The sequence below is a fragment of the Sesamum indicum genome, linkage group LG12 (genome assembly GCF_000512975.1).
Source record: "Sesamum indicum cultivar Zhongzhi No. 13 linkage group LG12, S_indicum_v1.0, whole genome shotgun sequence".
Classification (NCBI taxonomy): domain Eukaryota; kingdom Viridiplantae; phylum Streptophyta; class Magnoliopsida; order Lamiales; family Pedaliaceae; genus Sesamum; species Sesamum indicum.
Genome location: NC_026156.1, coordinates 4,041,013 through 4,061,283, shown reverse-complemented (window position 1 = coordinate 4,061,283; position 20,271 = coordinate 4,041,013). Strand labels below are relative to the sequence as shown.

The 20,271-nt window shown below is 35.1% G+C and overlaps 2 protein-coding genes across 3 annotated transcripts in view; one reads left to right on the top strand and one right to left on the bottom strand.

Annotated features, from left to right (window-relative positions):
* LOC105175637 (aureusidin synthase) lies at window positions 3,096–5,087 on the bottom strand. The gene has a single exon (XM_011098139.2). The coding sequence runs from the start codon at window positions 5,054–5,056 to the stop codon at window positions 3,299–3,301; it is 1,758 nt and encodes a 585-aa protein (XP_011096441.1). The 5' UTR covers window positions 5,057–5,087; the 3' UTR covers window positions 3,096–3,298.
* Window positions 10,665–20,271, top strand: part of LOC105175507 (protein MOR1) — a 19,382-nt gene continuing 9,775 nt past the window's right edge. The window contains exons 1-21 of one of the 2 annotated variants that reach the window (XM_011097959.2): window positions 10,665–11,086; window positions 11,260–11,365; window positions 11,506–11,629; window positions 12,402–12,481; window positions 12,572–12,749; window positions 12,885–12,949; window positions 13,453–13,535; window positions 13,711–13,796; window positions 13,920–14,033; window positions 15,246–15,365; window positions 15,863–15,965; window positions 16,532–16,668; window positions 17,059–17,124; window positions 17,219–17,336; window positions 17,429–17,469; window positions 18,367–18,438; window positions 18,623–18,727; window positions 18,841–18,946; window positions 19,399–19,511; window positions 19,597–19,684; window positions 19,936–20,036. In XM_011097959.2, the coding sequence (XP_011096261.1) occupies window positions 10,927–11,086; window positions 11,260–11,365; window positions 11,506–11,629; window positions 12,402–12,481; window positions 12,572–12,749; window positions 12,885–12,949; window positions 13,453–13,535; window positions 13,711–13,796; window positions 13,920–14,033; window positions 15,246–15,365; window positions 15,863–15,965; window positions 16,532–16,668; window positions 17,059–17,124; window positions 17,219–17,336; window positions 17,429–17,469; window positions 18,367–18,438; window positions 18,623–18,727; window positions 18,841–18,946; window positions 19,399–19,511; window positions 19,597–19,684; window positions 19,936–20,036 (2,166 nt within the window). In that variant the 5' untranslated portion in view covers window positions 10,665–10,926. The remainder of the gene's footprint in view (window positions 11,087–11,259; window positions 11,366–11,505; window positions 11,630–12,401; window positions 12,482–12,571; window positions 12,750–12,884; window positions 12,950–13,452; window positions 13,536–13,710; window positions 13,797–13,919; window positions 14,034–15,245; window positions 15,366–15,862; window positions 15,966–16,531; window positions 16,669–17,058; window positions 17,125–17,218; window positions 17,337–17,428; window positions 17,470–18,366; window positions 18,439–18,622; window positions 18,728–18,840; window positions 18,947–19,398; window positions 19,512–19,596; window positions 19,685–19,935; window positions 20,037–20,271) is intronic. The other variant, XM_011097958.2, reaches the window with a different exon arrangement.

The window sequence follows — 20,271 nt, the reverse complement described above, 5'->3', positions numbered from 1 at the left end:
GTCCAAGTCGATGCTTCAGTAATTTTCTTACAGGTGGAGGAGTAGAGAGGCTGTGTGGGGAAGATTAAGCTAAAGTATACGTACTCCAGCTTTTTCCTTCACCATAATGGTATATAGCATCGTTGTGTTGTTGTATCTCACCATGTGATTGATTCATTTGATCTTTGCACTCTGCATATTTGTCTTCATCAGACAGACACAGTATGTGGTCAGGCAGATTTGTTGGTTTAAATGGTAACTTTTACTGTTAGGTTATTACAAGTCTGAGTTCAGTTGTCAGAGATTGATTGGTTCAGTTACATGGCTTTCATGGAAACTTTGTTTTGCTAGCTTTAAGTAGTTTTTCAAATGCATCTTAATTAATATCTTACTAGTAATTGTCTTTTTGGAACTGAGTGATAATTTTTAATCTATTTTATTTTATTTTAATTTTTAGCAATACCAATTATTATGAACGTTTGAAACACATATAATTAAATCACGGGCTTAATACAATTTATCCCTATATGATATTACAAATGAGTAAATTATCCCCTATAATAATAATAATAATAAAGTAGCAATTCACCCCCTGTGTTTTCTAAAATAAAACAATTTACCTCCCTATCAAGGAGGTTAATTGCAGGATCTAATGCAATTTATCCTTCTATGATATTGAAAATAAGCAAATTACTCCTTATAAAAATATATAACAATTTACCCCCCCTATGGGTTAAAAAATGAAGCAATTCCTTGCCTAATGAGGTAAATTGTTTCGATTTTAAAAATATATGGAGGTAAATTATTACATTTTAAAAAATATAGGGAGATAAATTACTATTTTATTTTTCATAAGAGAGTTGTTTGCCAATTTTTCATAACATGGGTAGGTAGATTGCAATTTACCCGTAAATTGCATTATTTTAGAAAGCACATGGGATAAATGGTTGCGTTTTAAAAAAATACAAAAAGGTAAATTATTATTTTAATTTTTATCGAGGGGTGACTTGCTCATTTATAATATCACATGGACTGCTTGTATTTTTTTTTTTTAATTGTACGCACAAAATTTAACAAAAAATAATTTTAATTTCAATGGCGAAGCTTCAATTTCTGGATACCAAGCACTACAAGTTGGTTGATCAAATATGTATATATCTCTGAATTAATTACGACTCATGAATAACAATGTTGAGGCTTCAATCCTATAATCAATTGATGTTATTAAAAATGACAAAAGAAAAAATACAATTTATCCTCATGTGATCTGAGAAATGAGCAAAAAATCCTCCGATAAAAAATAAAATAGCAAATTATTCCATGTATTTTCAAAAAAGAAGAAAATTACCCCCTGTCAATGAATTTGTATAATTTTTTAAAATAACAGATGATAATTTACTAATAATTTATTCACAGAAAGTATTTGCTTATTTCACATAATACAGAAGTAAATTATATTTAACCCAAAATTAAAAAGGAGTTGCGGTATATAATAAGAGAACGGGAGGGAATATATATACAAAACAGCCAATTTCGTTCTTTTCTACTATATATCGATCATAATTAAGATGTTCTAAATCAGGATCAATATATATATATATATATATATATATAAATTCAAGTCTCTTGACAAAAAATTCATTAGTCAAAAAAATACGAAGGATCAATATATATATATATATATATATATATATAAATTCAAGTCTCTTGACAAAAAATTCATTAGTCAAAAAAATACGATGAAATAATAAGGAAGCCACGGCACATAAAATCTGCCAAATCTTGGAAACTTAGTGGGGGGAAAGTCAAAAGAATGGCAGAACACGGAATCCCAATACCATGTTTTATCAAAGTTTTGGTATCACTGTTCCTCTATTTTGATTGCACGGCAAAATTACATTTTTAATCACCTATAATTGCTTGTTTGTATTTTTAGTTTTAATTTTTAGTTTTTGAAACCGTAATTAAAGTGAAAATATACTTACATTTATGTCTTTTATTGGAATTCTAATGATTTAGCACCATAGTTTAATATAAAGTATAATATCATTAATTAATCTGAATCTATTCTATTTTTAAATAAAAATCTATACAAAATTTTTTTTGAAAACTGAAAATGAAAACACAAACTAAGGCTGGATTCACAAAAACTTTGAAATAATTTTGAATTAAAAAATTGACACATTTAGTCTTGTACTTTATGAATTTGCAAAGTAGTTTCAAAATTTAAATAAATAGAAAAAACTCAACAGCTTTAGTCATATGCCTTTCGAGATGTTTAAAATGATTCCAAAATTGAGAAAATGAGATACGTTTAATTCTCACTTTATATAAATAATGTATCGAGATTTTTTAATTTTAAAATCATTATGAAAATCTCGTAAAACAAAACAATAAAAATGCTAAAACCCTTTTTGTTCCATACAATGAAAAGTATAATTTTGCCCAACAGGAAAGTTAACAAATAATAAATGAAACAACTAAACCAAGGATAGCTGATCAGTGCAATTAAATTTCGTCGATTAAAGCTAGTGATTTAATTATAAATATATAATTTTTAAAAAATAATTAATGACCTAATAAATACAATTATTTCATAAACAAGAATATCCAGCAAACCCTAAATCATAGCAAATTTAAGTGCCTATTGGGAAGAGGGCTGAGAACCCAATACCACAGTTCCACGCAACTACTGTTCTAATCTTTCAACTCTTTTAGCAACTCGACCACGTGAACGACAGATAAATTAAAGTTGTCTGAAGGAAAATTATCTAATTAAAAGAGAGAGCAGGTAGATTTAATTACCTTTTTCCCATAGTTTATATTAACCTAATCTGAAGTAAAGCCGACCAACGTGCAACCCACCTCGTCATTTCTGGGACATCATTATAAATCTAGATAGTGGATCAACATTGATTATTACAAAATTACTTATCTAATTAGTCCACATGCAATTCAGATCATTATCTTCTAAGCTTTTTTGTAGCTGTCAAATTGGACGTTTCTAAAGTCACATTCTTAAAAGTTTTCGCTCTAATAAAATAAAAAATAGAATATCATTGATTATGGAATATGGGGAAGAAGTGGTCGAACAAGTTAGCAAATGGCCTGATTAATAACTCACAAATTTGTACTTAAATTAATCCAAAAAAACAAGGGATATGATAGTATCCGCATGGATTATTACAACATTATTCTTTCACAAATGGACACCAAATGGTTCACTACAACGTGGATCGCAGTTCAAAGGATCGAAAAAGCCATGATTGAGTCCAGGAAATTTAAAATCAATAATGAAAATGATGATTCAGATCGATGATCAGTCATCAAGCTCAATCTTGATACCATGGACGGTCACCGCGTCGCCGGCGTTCGTCGGAACCAAAGTCACCAACACATGATCATCATCGTCAGCGTCTAAATCCTCCATAATCTCAGTAATGGACAGCCTCAACTGAGTCTTGATCTTCTTCCCATGCTTATGCTTATGCGGCACGTTCACGAAACTGCCGGCGAACTCAGTGTTCTCAGGCGTGGTGATCTCATCATCTTCGTCGTTGATGTAAACATCGAACTTGGCGTAAACATCTCTGTCCAGCTCAATGCCTTCTATGACCAGAATCTCTTCCAGCTCATCCTTTTCCTTCTTGCTTCTCTTCTTCTTCGGCCTCTTTACCATTACCTTCAGAACCTTGTCAAGTGTAGCCGGGAAGACGTCTTTCGGGCTGTGGGTGTCGGCAGCGTTTGCTTTGCCGAGCTTCTTCAGCTTCCTCAGGACAGAAGAAACTCTTGGGGTTGGGCGAGAGTCCAACCACGGGATTTCCACATCTTGATAAACGTACCCGAGTTTGGTATGATCCAAACAGTCCCGGACCTTGACCCGAACCATTTGCGCGTTTTCGTCGTAGAAAACGAAAGATGCATCAAGGAAATCACGATCTGTTATGTCCTGACGCCTTCCACCTAGGGTTTTCCAGATGCTCCACAGTCTGTCAATATTCGAATGGTGAGCGTAGAAGATCGGGTCTCTACCCGCTGAGTAGAAATTACCCATGTTCTCGAAATTGGGTTGGTTCCGGTCACCGGTCCACACGTGGACAGGACCGTGAGGAATGTTCTCAATAGATCCGCTTCCAGGATTCGGGTCGTCGCCTCGCCGGTACGGGCTGCCGAAGAAAAGCCGAGCAGTTCTGGAGTTGGAGACCATTTGCCTGTACATGACTGTCAGGTTTCTCCTCGTCTGTTGATCAGCACTAATGGTGGGATCAGTGCCGCTATAGTTCAAGTCGAGCACCGTCGGCGGCTGATGTCTCTGGTCACGAAGGCTGTCATACAACGGAGAGTTGGGATTCGCGTACATTGCTGGGATTCTCATTCCTCCAGGAGAATCCCAGTTCCAGAACGGCATGGCGAAAGTGGGGTCGTCGATTAACTTTCCCAAGATTCTTTCGAAGAAGTACAGGTAATATCTGTGGAATGGGAAAAACAGCCAAGAGTTGTGGACCTGAAGCTCGAGATTCGGGAACCCGACTTGATCATACGCGCCGTCGCAGTAAGCACAATGGACACTAGCCTGCTGCTTGAAACTGCGGGGATCGTCTTCAGGTAAAGCCCGCATCAGCTCAACTGCTTTGTTGAATTTGGCTATGTAGGCTTCGTCAGCTAAATGAGCGGCGGGGCGGACACGCATGGTGGTGGAAGGCGGAGGGAACTTGAAATCAATAATTTTCGCCGTCGGAGGGGGGCAGCAGTTTGTCGGAGCTGCACCGGGAGGCAAGTCCGCAGGGCCGCATTTTGTGATGTCGGGAGCGGAGATAGGGGCCGCAAAAGAGAACGGAGAGGCGGCGAGAGTGGTGGCTCCGTACAGGCCTCCAAGCCCAATCAGTACATTTCTCCTGTCAAACTTGCCAGGTGCTGCAGATTCTTGATCATTGTCTGGGGATTTGCATGATACCTTGGGGCAGCGATTCTGTTTTCGGATAGTCGGAAAATGCCTTGGTTTGGGAGTGGAGGAGGTGGTGGTGGTGCGGGCGGGGGAGAGGGTGGTGGCAGGCCGTGGGACAATGGAAGAAGCCATGTTCTTGGCTATAGGTTGATAGTATGATTTTGGAGAATGAAAGGGATTAGTATTTATAGGCAGAAGTTGGGATTTAGAGTAATAGACTATTCTTTGGAGGTTGACGTGGGATAAATAGATTTTAAATACACAGAACAGCGAGTCTTAAAAGTCGGGTTTCGTATTTTAAATGACTTTCCCTTTGGTTTTATTTGGCAAGTGAATTAACGACTCCATTTCATCAGTCCAAATTGATCCACAAGTATTCATAAAAAGAAAAGGTATTAGTTTTACAAGGATTTGAAGTCTAAATTAAGAGAAAATATAAAAGTTTTAAATATATTAATTTCAACTTGATATATTTGATTATTTGAGTAAAACTTATGTACAAGTAGAAAAAAAATGGTAAGCATCAAATGCATGTAAGTACGTACTTTCCAGTTTCCAGAATTAATAATGGATCCTTCTATTGGGTTTACTTTTACTCTAGCTAAGCTACTAGAACAAATTGATTTTTTAAGAAAAATCAAAATTTAGTTGGTATATTTCCTTACATCCTAAGCAATAAATATTAATATAAATCTTGAATTAATAATTAATAATATATGATACTTGATCTAAATTATACCCCATTTTATAGACTTGCAAAATGTTTCGTTTTTAATAGAAATATTGACTTTTCATCATTTGGTACATATGATTATAATCAATGCCCATAATTTATTCAAACTCAGACCAAATTGTTCACTAAGGTACACTGAAATTGAATAACTAATCATAATTGTTCAAACCCTACATTTAAAATGAATTCATTATCACCATGATACATATATATATATATAAGCATAATACAAATTTTAGAAATATATCGTATTGAGATTTATATTATATATATTAATTCTTAATGGAAGTCAAGTTCAAAAACTGAGATTGCACCAGAACTGGACCAACTTTTCATTCAACTATCAATGGAAAAAAAAAAATCATTCAAATGGTAATAAATTAAGACGTGTGGAAAACCCTAATCTTATCCTTCAAAGGATAAAGCAATTAATTAGCAGCCCCCCCCCCCCCAAAAAACAATAATAGCCGCCCCCCCCCCCCCCCAACCCAGCCCCAACCAATCCAACCCTATTTCAAAAGAGAGGCGGCCACTCTACAGCACATTCAACCCATAACATTACTTTTCTATATGCCCAAATTGATATATTATTATTCGCTTGCTATAAAGTTTAAACATAATTATAATAATAATAATAATTCCATTATTGTCTATGAACACGTTGAATAATTCAATTTCCATAACCTTAACAATTTTGACTCAACTCATTCCAGTTTCATAAGATATGGTACTTGTCATTTTCTATACTATAGTTAATAAAATAGACCCACAAATTAATTTTTTCGTCTCAAAAAATAGTTCGACACAGTTAAAAAATTAACGGCAAGGATCAGGTGAAAGTCATGTGATGGTTGTAAAGAGTATTCACAGACTATCGAACAGCATAAATCTCGTATCGTGCTTGGAAACACATAAATATGAGTAATGATGCTTCAAATTAAAGTAATTAATTAAAAATAATAATTTATGTTAGTTCTTGTACAAATTATGAGACTTGAATAAGTAATTCCACCGACACTAAACTCAAATGTTATTGATAACAGAGCCCAACAAACAAACACTGACGCATCGGACTTAGATTAAATTAATATATAATATATATTATAAATAAATCCCGACTCCTGAACGTGGGAATATTTTCAGATAAAAGCCACGTCTATTTGTGATGGCTAGGTTCGAATTATTCTCAGATATAACGACGTGGAATAAAGTTAATTTTCAAATTCCGACTGCGGAAAAAGAAAAAAGGAAAAATTAAAGTTCCAAAACTTCACCTTTATATATTGGTTTACATGATAATTGATAATACTGGGAGCATCAGATCTTACACACAGTAAATCACAATATATTTTTTTTTAATTTGTTATAATTATAATTTTTTTTATTTATTTGTAACAGTTTATTATAAATGAAGTATTTATTGGGACATTTACAATTTTAAAAAGTATTTATAATTTTTTTTTAAAAATAATCAATTATAATTTACCCTCTTACAAAAGAAAAGTGGACTACGTAAGTTTTGGTGCATTTATGTTACCATATATAATTGAGATTGGATATGTGGATTGTCAATTTAATTAAATGAATAGTTTCAGACATTATTGGACTAATTTTTGTGCATGTGATTCAGTGTATATTCTATAAATATATATATATATATATATATGTGCATTACATAGTATTTAATTATTTCATATATATATATGGCATGTTATGTATCTACATTTTGGCATAACATCCATGTGGATAGTCTGAACTTTCCTCAAAGGGAGCAAATCTAACATAGGAGGGCAGGTAATCAATGTGAAAATTCTGCTCTAAGTTGATTTTTGAATGTTTGGCTTTGAATATTCAAATTTAGCCATTTTCATGGTATTTTATTGAAGTATTATTCTTAAGGATAAAAAAAAAAGAGTTGATGATTTATCAAAGATCACGAGCGATTATGAATTTTGAATTTGACGGACAAAACAAATTAGAAGAGCAAAAAGTTATCGACTATAGAACTTTGAATAGAATAATATCGAGACTTGGCAATACAGACACAACATCAGGTTTTATTTATTTTTTATTTTCATTTGTAGAATTTCATAAATATTAGTCTATATATTTATAAAATGCGTATTTAATACATCTTAATTTATTTTTTATTATCTTACACTAACACAATGTCTTAATTTATTTTTAATTTGTAAAGTTAATGATGCCCTTCAACTAATAAGATAACTAACTTATTCAACTTTTAAAATTATATTTAACTAATAAATTAGTTTTTCTTTTTTTATTTAATATAATATAGTCATTTATATATTTTGCTCTTATTTATAATATATTTCCATCTTAAAGATTTATTTATTATATGCACGCAGGAGCAAAGTGCCACAACGTATGGTGTATATATTTATCCACACACTAGTCCATGGGCCTACTGGTGTGAAAAAATTGGCACAAGAGTTTGTTCTTTCCGTTGGCCTTTCAGATATATGGCCCAATCCAAGACCCAAACTTAATTGAGAAAATGTTGTGTGGGGTTTCCTAAACTACATTCATTCATTGATTATCTCATTTCTGAGGCTCAGGTAGTCAGGTTGTAAATATTCGTTTAGGATTGCTAACATCAAAACTTTAGAATAAAATTATCAATTAAAAGTTTAAATAAATTGATAAATAATTAAGTTTTTAGAATTAAAATTTATAATAAATTTAGGCTTTTCATATTTTTAAAACGACAAATTCACATAAGTTCTCATATTAAATTTGGGTCTTATGTGTTTTAATTAATTGATTTAAGATAAATATAATTTTTTTTTATTGATTAAGTGGGCCAAAGCATATGCAAAGTACAAGTCTTCAGGAAATCGATTCAAGTCAAAGTCCATAATATTCAAACACAATAGAAATAAGCTCAAACTACAAGTGAAAGCATGTTCATGCCTATAAATGAGTGTCTCTACCATACAACAATAGAGAAAGTACAACATTACACGCAAATCATTCCATACAATACAACAAATCAAATGAGCCTAGTCCAAAACTCTCTACAACAATGAAACACTACGGCCCCTGATACTGAATTTCAATTTGACATGCGGTTTGCTCCATAAATTCAGAGAGATTACACATTCATATTCAAAAACAAGTTTTAAACCCTTAGATCAACATTTGAGCGAATAATCAGGAGATTAACTTTCAACAAATATTATTCCACCTCTTCATCTAAATCAATAAATTATATTGCGTCTTCATATTTTTTTATCTTATTAATTATTTTAATAAACACGAAATTTTGTATCAATAAGGATAATGGGAAATGCAGTTGCTTCACATATGTCTTAAATAATTTAATCCAACCCTCTAAGTTTATTGCAGTATAAGATCTAATAAACAACAAGACATAAATAAAAATGCCTAAGGAACATAGTTAGGTATAGCTATAGTTTGTTTTATTCATATTTTGGGGATAAATGTCCTTGTCCAACTATTGTGATAACGAAAATCAAATGTTTCATGGGACCAACTAAAATAAAGAATAAAAACGTTGTCATTTTTAATGTAGTAGTAATCCTAATTCTAAAATCACACGTTAATAATATTTTCATATACACACGTACTTAAATAACTAGAGTAATTTAGAGCAGTACTAAAGATTTATCGACTTTTCAAGGGGGTTTGATTAAAAAGGCAAAAGTTAGAGATATCTGCATCAATAATATAGTTATTTTCTAGATATCGTGTCAAATCTTATACTCTTAGCTCAATTTAAGAAAATATATGCATAATTTTTTTCAGGGCCGCCCAAACCCTAATATTCGTAAATTCATTGTATCTGAATCGATAATTTCATAAAATATGGTTCACATAAAAATCACTCATTTATGAATATCCATCTTTTCATGCTTCTGGTACAACTACTTTTATCTTAGCATTTTTGAGTTTAATGATAATTATTTAAGTCAGGCCTAAAAATATTATAGAACTATAATTGGTGTATTCCCAATGTAATCCTAACGATTTTGTGACTTTTAGATCTTTTATCGGAGAAATCAAAGTATATTCAGCTCATTTGAAAAAGTATAATACATATTCATTGTCCCAATAAATTTTAAGCAAAAAAAATTAAAAAAACAACAATATTAAATACCAAAAAATATTAAAATGCATTTATGCTCCAAATATAGTAAAACGAATACATTGGAATCCAATAAAAAATTCCGGCAAACACACCAAATATCATCATTAAATGTTTTTCATGTAAAAAAAGTAAAAGTTAAATGTCCTTCACATTTTGTAAATAGTCGTTTATTTTTTTTGATCTGATACTAAAATAGTCGTTGATTTGAAATAAAAATAGCCGTTTAATTAACGGGGAGTCAACGTGCCGGCGGAGTAAATGTAATCACGACGCCGTACGCTCACCTCATCCGCCCTGTACACGTGTATCCCCTTACAGCAGTTGGATCAAATTCTTGAATCCAATGATTGAGCTTGGTGATGACCTCGACCCATCGACGGCGGTGCAAAATCAATAGCGTGGAGGGTGTCGCAGGAGATACCCTCTCCACACTTAATTAACCCCGTTGGTATAAATTTGAATTGCAAATATTTTACAAGCACTTTGTCTTCTCTCCGCTCCTCCAGTGGGCCCCGCTCCAGTCCCCTTCAAATTACACCGCTCAACCACAACAGATGAAGCCAACCCCAACCACGCGCTTTTTCGGAACCCTAACACTAAACCGCCATATAACTGGCCCGATCCTCCACGCGTAGACTATCCGGGTTTGTTTTCCAGTCCCCTTCAAATTACACCGCTCAACCACAACAGATGAAGCCAACCCCAACCACGCGCTTTTTCGGAACCCTAACACTAAACCGCCATATAACTGGCCCGATCCTCCACGCGTAGACTATCCGTTGGGGGTTTGTTTTCACGCGATTGTATAAAAGAGTTTCTTTCCTGTCCCGAAACGTAAAACATAAAATTAGCTCTCTCTTTTCCTCTCCTTCGTGTTTTTTGTTTTCTTTTATTTTTTTGAATGAGCGAAAGGAAAAAAGATATAGATTTTATCGTACGCACCCCACCCCCCCACACTCAACCCTCCATACAGACTCGCCGGCACTCGGCTGAGTGGATACACAGGCGAAGCGGTGAAGGACGAGAGCATTCCGGCGTCGTCGTCTCATTCCCGTTTGTTTTATATATACACATCGCCAGATTTGGAAGCAACTTTTTTTTTTTTTTGTTGTTGGTATTTATCGAACGAAATAGGAAATGTCGGAGGATGAGAAGTTATTGAAGGAGGCGAAGAAATTGCCATGGGAGGATCGATTGACGCACAAGAATTGGAAAGTGAGGAATGATGCGAATATCGATTTGGCAGCCGTTTGCGACTCCATCTCGGATCCCAAGGACCCGCGACTCCGTGAATTTGGTGAGAATTTAGTTTGATTTTTGTGGTAGATCTGATTTCTTGTGATGCTTGATAGTTGTGTAGCTGTCTGTCGAAGAAACTGATGAATGTGATAAGTGTAATGTGCGTGGATCCTGGCGTTTTTGAATTATTCTAGTATTTTTTTTTCTTTTAATCTTGGAATTTCTGGTTAGGTCCGTTTTTCAGGAAGACTGTGGCGGATTCTAATGCCCCCGTGCAGGAGAAGGCTTTGGATGCACTCATTGCGTATTTAAAGGCTGCAGATGCTGATGCTGGAAGGTATATTGTTGAAACTTATTTTTGGTTGGATTTTATCCGTCAAGTTCACTTAATTCCTTGTCATTTAATTGTGATTGCAAAGTTTGAAATTATCAAACGTAATATTCACTTATTTATTTTTGGCTTTGTCGTGGGTTTAGATATGCGAAAGAGGTATGCGATGCAATAGTGGCGAAATGTCTGACTGGAAGGCCTAAAACAGTAGAGAAGGCACAGATGGTCTTTATGCTATGGGTAGAGCTGGAGGCTGTTGAAGCTTTCCTGGTACGTGTCGATTCAAGATGCTACACATTCGTACTAACACTTTAGTTTAATAATGCTATAATTTTATGTGTACTATAATATGCTGGCTGTTGCAAGGGGGCATTCAGCAAGATTAGCTGCCGAAGTTAGTCTCATTACATGGGAGAAGTGAATATGATAATATTGATATGCACCACAAGGCATTAAAATCTGGGCTCGGTTGATAAAACAATGACTAGTTGTAATCCAAGAACTAGGATCTCCATTCACCTATAAGCAATTTAGTTGCAAATTTATGGTTATTTTGTTGAGGAGAACTTCTACTATTTGATTTCTTATTCTGCTGGAGCTTACCTGCTGAATTTCTCCGGTGTTTTGAACATTGAGTCAGGAAACTACATGCCAGTTATTGCTCTTTGACGAAATGGATTTCCAGACTAGGTTTTTATCTGCCAAAAGATTCTGTACCTGCTAGTCTTATGAGACGCTTGCTATTTTTCTTTTGGTGGTACTTACTTGCTGACATGAATGACTTGTTTCATGAGCTAAATATTTGGAAAGTGGATAAAAAATGTAAGCAAGTTGGCCTTCTTTTCTTGGCTGGTTATATGCAGTTCTTTTCATTTTGTCTGAATCACTTCTGTTCACTGCTAAGACTTACTTGAATAATCTTTTAATACGTGTCAAACTGACTTCAAAATCTATATGCTATATTTTGCTCATATTCATTGCTTTCGAATGTTGCATTCATTTTTTGATACTCCTAATTGAATGAGCAATCTATACTTTGTAGGATGCTATGGAGAAAGCAATAAAAAATAAAGTTGCCAAAGCGGTTGTCCCTGCAATAGATGTCATGTTTCAGGCATTAAGGTGTGCAAATAATGCTGTTATCCATAATTGACTCCAACAATTTGCCTGTCGTTCTGCATTATAATGACATTTGGGTGGATAATGAATCAGTGAATTTGGCTCAAAGATAGTGCCGCCTAAAAGAATACTGAAGATGCTACCTGAGCTTTTTGATCATCAAGATCAGAATGTTCGTGCTTCTTCAAAAGGGCTGACACTAGAGCTTTGTCGTTGGATAGGAAAAGACCCTGTCAAATCTATATTGTTTGAAAAGATGCGAGATACAATGGTATGCCAATTTAAATTTGTAATTTCTCTCCCTCTCTCTCTCTTACTTATCTGATACTTTTTTGGTAAGTCGGTACTTATCTTTATTTCTTATACCGCTCTTTTACTTATTCTTCCATGTTGTGTTGTACTTAAGAAAAAAGAGTTGGAGGCGGAGCTTGCTAATGTAAGTGGAACTGCAAAACCAACCCGCAAAATTAGGTGATTGATTCCCTCTCTTTTCCATCAGCAATATATGACAATTAGGATCTGATGTTGATTTTAGAGGAGATCTTTGTTACTTTTTCGCTTGTGAGATAAACCTGTGTTCGTGTGGTCTTTATCTAATGGATATTTGATTTATTGATTTGACTGAGAGTTGGAAGTGTATTCCTTTGGTACTTCAGTCTCCATTTGTGGGTTGGACTCTGATGTTCTTGGTCTTTCTGAGTTTTCTTGCATCTATGGCATAATGTTCCACTGACTACATTAGGTGTTTAATTTCAATGTCTTTCCTTATTATGCAACAAGCATGCCCAACTGCTGGACTCTGATTCTATTTGGTTATCTTTTTAAATGACTGGATTTTAGAAGCTTGATTTCTGATAGAAATGCAAGTTTATTTGGATATTCTATTCCTACCATAATATGTCAGATCCAGCTTTCAGCGTCAAGTACTTCTGTGTTAACAATCTTTATTTACTTATTCATTTGCACTTTGTCAGGTCTGAGCAGGACAAGGAGCCAGAAATAGAAGCTGTTTCTGAGGTTACGGCATCTGGTCCTGCTGGAGAAAATGCAGCTGATGGTATGTTCTTACTGGGCTGAACTGTGTCTCTAATTCAGCAATGTTTCTGGTGCAGGCATCTTAAGCTAATTGTCGAGCTCCCCATCAGCAATGATGATGCTATTTCGTTACCTACTCTTTTAGCCTGGTTCTTTTTTCATTGTACTTTCCTGGTCTGACATGTGTTCTATGTCAGTTCCTCAGGAGATAGATGAATATGAACTTGTTGATCCAGTTGATATCTTGACCCCTCTGGAGAAGTCTGGATTTTGGGAAGGAGTGGTAAGTAACATTCTGGTCAATCATTTATAGTATTGCAATATTTACGAGTTCTCATGACCTCCTGATGTTACTATATTGGAATGAGTTTTGCTTATGGTAGTCTCTGTTGTATTTGTATTTCAGAAAGCTACAAAATGGTCTGAGCGAAAAGACGCCGTTGCTGAATTAACCAAACTTGCCTCTACTAAAAGGATTGCTCCTGGAGATTTTGCTGAAGTTTGTCGAACCTTAAAAAAGGTCTGCATTGGTTTTGCCTTGTGTATTTTTTAGTTTATAATATATGTTTTGGTGTTGCTGTGTCACTTACTCGAGTATTTGGGTCATATTGCTTTGTTTGGGTGGCTGGGCCTTTTACTGGTCAAGATTAGATGAAAGTATTCTTCTCATTTCTGCACATTGATTCATTTTGGTTGCAATCAGACAAAGTGACTCAACTAGAAGATAATACAACAGTTAGAATTCTTTTTCAGTAGTGTGTTGGTCGAGTGAGTTTATAAAATGGGTGACACTGGGTTGTCTCGAGACAAGATAATAGTGTAAGCATACGAGTAACCTGGTTTACTTCAAGTCTAGTGGTAAGATCTAGGCAATAAAGAAAACTGCTTAGAGCCACTTTGTTCTTGGTCGTAAAATTAGTTCATAGGTAAACTTTTTTGAAGAGAAGAGTTGGTGCTTCATGCAGGTTTTTCTTTATTCCATTGCCATTCTGTTATTGTTTCTGGGATTAAAGAATGTGTATTGTTAACAAATATCGTGTTTTATGAGTTGTTTTGACAACTCTTATGTGGTATGAAGGGGATGAATGATGGTTAAGAGATGAATTGTAATGAATAAGTCAAATATTTGTTGTTAAGGCATACTGGTGGCAGTGGATTGAAAGGATAAACACTATGATGATGATGACTGGTATGCGTAATGTCGCACTGCATACAATTTGGATATGTTGCTGCAACAGTGCGAGAAAAGAAATATGCAACACAGGGATAGGAGTATAGGCATGTGGATTTGGAGGAGATAAAGTATAATTCTTACTCAGCTGATTTTTTAGGGCAAAAATAGCAGCCTAAGATAAAATACGCTGATATTATATTGATATATCGAGCAATCCATGTGCAAAGTTCACTGAAATTCATTTTGCTCTGTGTTATGAAGTAAATGGACCATAAATTGCCAAGAAAGTGAATTTTTAACGGATTTGTCCAAACATAAAGCATACAAGACCTTTGTTTGGATTTAGACTGGTCCAATTTTTAATTTTGCCGATTACTTTGTGTTTCTCAAGGACTGGATTGAAGCATATGGGTCTATGATTACTTTTAATTCTATTCTATTCGTATCATGATGTTTAATGCATCACTTTTGCATTTGATCTTCCTTTGTCACCTCAACTTTGGGAACGGCAATCAATTGATCTGTCCAGTGATTACATTATGCTTGTGAACTTTGCAGCTTATTACAGATGTGAACATTGCTGTTGCAGTTGAAGCTATCCAAGCACTGGGAAATCTTGCCAGGGGCCTGAGAACCCATTTCTCAGGAAATTCTCGCTTTCTGTTACCTGTTCTACTGGTTAGTATACTATTGTGAATGTATTTGTTGTAAAGTGGTCTGCAATAGTAGACTTGGTCTAAGGATATTTTAGAAAGTATTCTTGCACCTTACTACCATTGCTGAGTTCCGCTGAGTAGAAATATATGCGAAAAGGGCCTGGGAGAAGGTGGGATATGGAGGATAAGTTTCATAACTTCTCAACAATGATTGGCAAAGCGTAGATGTGTAATGAGGGTGATTTAGCCTTTTGGGTTTTGATGGATCCATGTGGCATTAAGTCTTCCATTTAGTTACAGATTCTGTACTTAGTTCATTTAAGATCTAGGATTTGATGTCCCAGAAAAAATCAAACTTTTTAATATACCTTAGCTACTAGTGTTTGGTAAGTTCTTTTGTTGGCCTGCTGCATCGTGTAGCTGCGCTGCCATAAAGCCTGGACAAGTTTCTGTGGCACTTGCTACTTTGTGTTAAGTTCGATATTGACTTAATTGAGCTTTGATCTGTGATTATTGTAGGAAAAACTGAAGGAGAAGAAACAGTCTTTGACAGACGCTCTGACTCAAACTCTTCAAGCAATGCACAAGTCAGGATGTTTAAATCTCACTGATATTATTGAAGGCAGGATTTGTAACTCATATCTGTTTTCAATTTTTATTGTGTATTGTTACAAGTGATAGTTTCCGCTGAATCAGTCTTTGGCTACATTTAGATTTCTTGTTCTTGTTATGTATCTACATAAGCTGGTATGTGTCATATTGTTTTGCTCATTTTTTTTCTATTTACCTATTTGGTCTCTTGTAGTTGTCTTGCTGCATGTTGGACATCAGTATCTTGGTTTCTGTTATTTCATGACAATCGCTCGCTAATTTGCATCTCTGCAATCATTATGTTCTCCTTGGTTGTAACGAACATGATATCTTGTAATTTTGTTGCAGGTGCATTTCATGCTATGTAAAGTCAGTAAGGTGTTGTAGGAATAACTTTCCAGTTTCTCATGAATCTAGACATATATTCTGATAGTTTTAGTCCTTTGCTGTAAAATCTATAGCAGTCCACTTTATCTTTGAATCACCTGAGATGTACTGCCTATTTTTTTTCTCACTAAAGACATTCCTGGCTGAAGGTAGCGTGCATACAAAGCGGTGCAGAATTTCAATCTTCTGAAATAACTTGTTCTCTTGCAGATGTTAAAACAGCAGTGAAAAATAAAGTTCCTCTTGTAAGATCATTGACGTTGAACTGGGTCACATATTGTATTGAGACAAGTAACAAGGCAGCCATACTTAAAGTGCACAAGGAATATGTTCCGATTTGCATGGAGGTTGGTAAATAGATGCCGGAGTTTGTGTGCCATACATGCGAGAGTTTTGTATTAGCTTTAATTCTTTTTAGTCAACTGTTTTCATTTTTGTGCAATTTGATATTGATTTGTCTCCAGTGTGAAGGAAAAGTGCATGTTCAAATAGATTTCATTGGTAAATAATCGCTATAATTCACATATGCAAATGTCCATCCGCATGGTTTTTGACTGCAATGAGAAGCTATATATGCAAATTATGAAGTCAGGAATGGAATTCTGTTTATATAATTGCAGCTATTCCTTTTGTAACAGCTATTTTGGTCTATTTAATTCTTTGAACATGTCGTTTATATCATTTTGCATTTGTAATTTCTTGTCAAACCCTATATTGAACCTTTTCGAATTATGCAGTGCCTTAATGATGGGACACCTGAAGTGAGGGATGCAGCTTTCTCAGCTTTAGCAGCTATTGCTAAGGTGTTCTTTATGAGGATGTTTGTTTGTCCATTTGTCCAAGTTTTTCCGACGTTCCCCTGTTGATGTGACTATCTAACTGTTTTGACTTCTTTAGATGGTTGGTATGAGACCATTGGAGAAGTCACTGGAAAAACTGGATGATGTTAGGAAAAAGAAGTTATCTGAAATGATTGGGGGTTCGACAGGGGATCCATCAACATCAACAAGCTCAGGTTTTGATTGAATTTTTGTCATTTTCGGTGATTCATCTGATACTGTTCTGTGTTATTTATTTCATTATGTTTTTCTTTTACAATAATTTCAGCTGCAGTTCAGTCTTCTGGTGGAGGTATGGCTCATGCAGAGGTCAGTAGGATTTCTATCCAAATTAGGTTTCCATTGTTTCTTGGACTCCAATTGACAGAACCATCTCATGAAGAAATAATGGAGATAGTTTAATCTGGCATGGGGAAGAAATTGTTAATTCTTTGACATCTATTTTCTGGTTCAACAATCTCCTTGCATATACAATTAGGCCACAGCTTGATTGTTTGCTTCATTCTGCCCGCAACTTATGCATACCACTGCATCCAACATGTGCCCATCTTAAGCAGTTGTGATTTTAGAGCCTGGCTTAGACGCTTGGCCTCTGGTATAAGGACTTAAGGTGGATTAGAGTGTTTATTTCTGGAGCAAATGGTTCCTCCAAGAGTTTGCACATGCAGGTCATGTTTCCCTGAAAATTCATTATTTTAAAGAAATTGAAGTTGTTTTCCCTCCACTAAATGCTGGTAAGGGAAACAGAAATCACTATGCCATCCTTTATATGCATAGACCAACTTTTTAATATGAGACCCAAGGAATTCTTGGAAAACTTCTCCTGCTATATATGTTGTTAGCGACTAGTAATTTTCTATCCCATTCTCACTGAAAAAGGGAATTTCAACACCTCTTTTTCTTGTCATTCTACAAATACTGTGTCCTGAAGAAAGCTTGAGGTCTTCACATATTTGGGCTTCTTGCAGAATGGCTTTTTAACCTTTTACATTGTTCAGTAATTTACAAGCTTTTCGTGTGGCAACTTGGTACAAGCTTTCTTCTCAAAAAATCAAAGCTCCCAATTTTCTGTTTATCATTCTGTGATCATTGATGATCAAATCCCTTTGCAGTAATTTTCTGAAGGCATCTTCTGTTCTTATATGAGGTATGACGTGAATTAGCTTTATGTTGAATGGTTTTTGCTTTAATGTTCTCTTGATGCAGGCCTCTGATGGATCATTTGTTAGAAGATCAGCAGCTAGCATGCTTAGTGGGAAGAAACCTACTAATGTAGCTGTAAGTTACATCTTTAAACAATCCCACTTCCTGTTGGTGTTGGCCATTGTTGGCAAATTTCCTTCCAAACATAAAAAGTAAAACACAGAGCACTGGTCCTAAACATAGTTTTGCCCACTGATGCTTGCATGGCTATTGATGACCGGACTTTCCCTTTGTTTGTGCTATGCTTCTGATTGTTCAGCCTGCTGCTACAAAGAAAGCTTCCTCTGCCAAAGCTGGTACCAACAAGAAAAGTGATGGAGGGCAATCAAAAGTTTCTAAGCCTGTGGAACAGGAAGACATCGAGGTAAAATTCAACATGTTTATTCTTCACTCTACCTTTTGTGCCATGATTAGATGGTATAGTTGGAAACTCCAGGATGTCATTTGTTCGGTTACATGATGCACTTGTTTTTACAGCCAGCAGAAATGAGTTTGGAAGAGATTGAGAACAGATTAGGATCCCTTATACAAGCAGAGACGATTACTCAGCTAAAAAGTGCTGTGTGGAAAGAACGACTTGAAGGTTTACATCTTTAAATTGCTGCTTAACTTGTTGACTTTTAGTTATCAGCTTACTTGGTTCAAAGTTGGATGATATTTTATCATTGAATTATGAATTTGCATTGATGATTCATTTTGGTTGTTTTGGACAAAACTTAGCTAAGAATGCATGTTTTCATTCATACAAAGCCTCGTGTTTTTCCATGGAGAGAAATCTTATACTTCAATCCAATTTGTCGCGATCAGACTCTTGTTACTTTAGGTGAATGTTTGTGCTTTTCAGCTCCTTTCTCTATTGTTTGTTTCTTGTGGGTCAAGATAATGCTTCTGGTTCTGCACATTTAATCTTTGGTGGTGAATTATGTCCATTTTAACCAATTTTTGAAGTAATTCTCAAAATGGACTGCCTCTTACAAATTTAGTTTTGCTTCTGACTAAAATGTGGAGTTATATTTTCATAAATGTTTGTTGCAGCTATTGTGTCTTTCAAAGAGCAAGTGGAAGCACTCAACGACCTGAATCCATCAGTTGAGGTTTTGATCCGCTTACTTTGTGTTGTTCCTGGCTGGAATGAGAAAAATGTTCAGGTAAAAGATTGAAAGCACAAGCTCTAATTGGTGTACTGCTTGCTTGAATGAGTTGGCTCATCTTCTGCATCATGTTGATGAGCAGGTCCAGCAGCAGCTTATTGATATTATTACACACATAGCATCAACCGCGTTGAAGTTTCCCAAAAAATGTGTTGTGCTTTGCCTTTTAGGTCTGTATTTCTAGTACAACTACTACCATGATAATATAGTTTGTTTTGGTATTATTCCTATTAATAATTTGCTTGACTATTCTTGTTCTTCTAGTTGTTCTCCTTTTTCCTACACCTATTTGCTTGTAGTCAACAATGGTTTTGCATGTGGCTGTTTTGACATCTAAAATTGTTATTTCCTCGTTTGCTTGTGGCCTAAACTTACTTGCTTTTAGCAATTTCCTTTATCTACACTTTTGACTTGTCGACAGGTATTAGTGAAAGAGTTGCTGACATCAAGACTCGTACTCAGGCCATGAAATGCCTTACTACTTTTTGTGAAGCTGCGGGACCAGGGTTTATATTTGAGAGGGTAAGTATACAACTGACAATATTGCCTGTGTAGGGGAAACTATTTTGCCTTCTTCCTTCAACTTCAAGTGTCTTGTACGGTGAAAAATTGTTGTATAACCTTGAGAATTTGAACAAGTCTCTCTCGACGTTTTCTTCTTTGTTTTTGTTTCACCTTCCTATTCCACATCTAATAAAAGATTGCCTGGAATACTCTGCTGGTGAATCTGAGATGAGAAAGAAAGAAAGAAAGTACT

Excerpts from the sequence above, each read along its gene's own strand:
- LOC105175637 (XM_011098139.2), bottom strand. The coding sequence starts at position 5,056 with ATGGCTTCTTCCATTGTCCCACGGCCTGCCACCACCCTCTCCCCCGCC.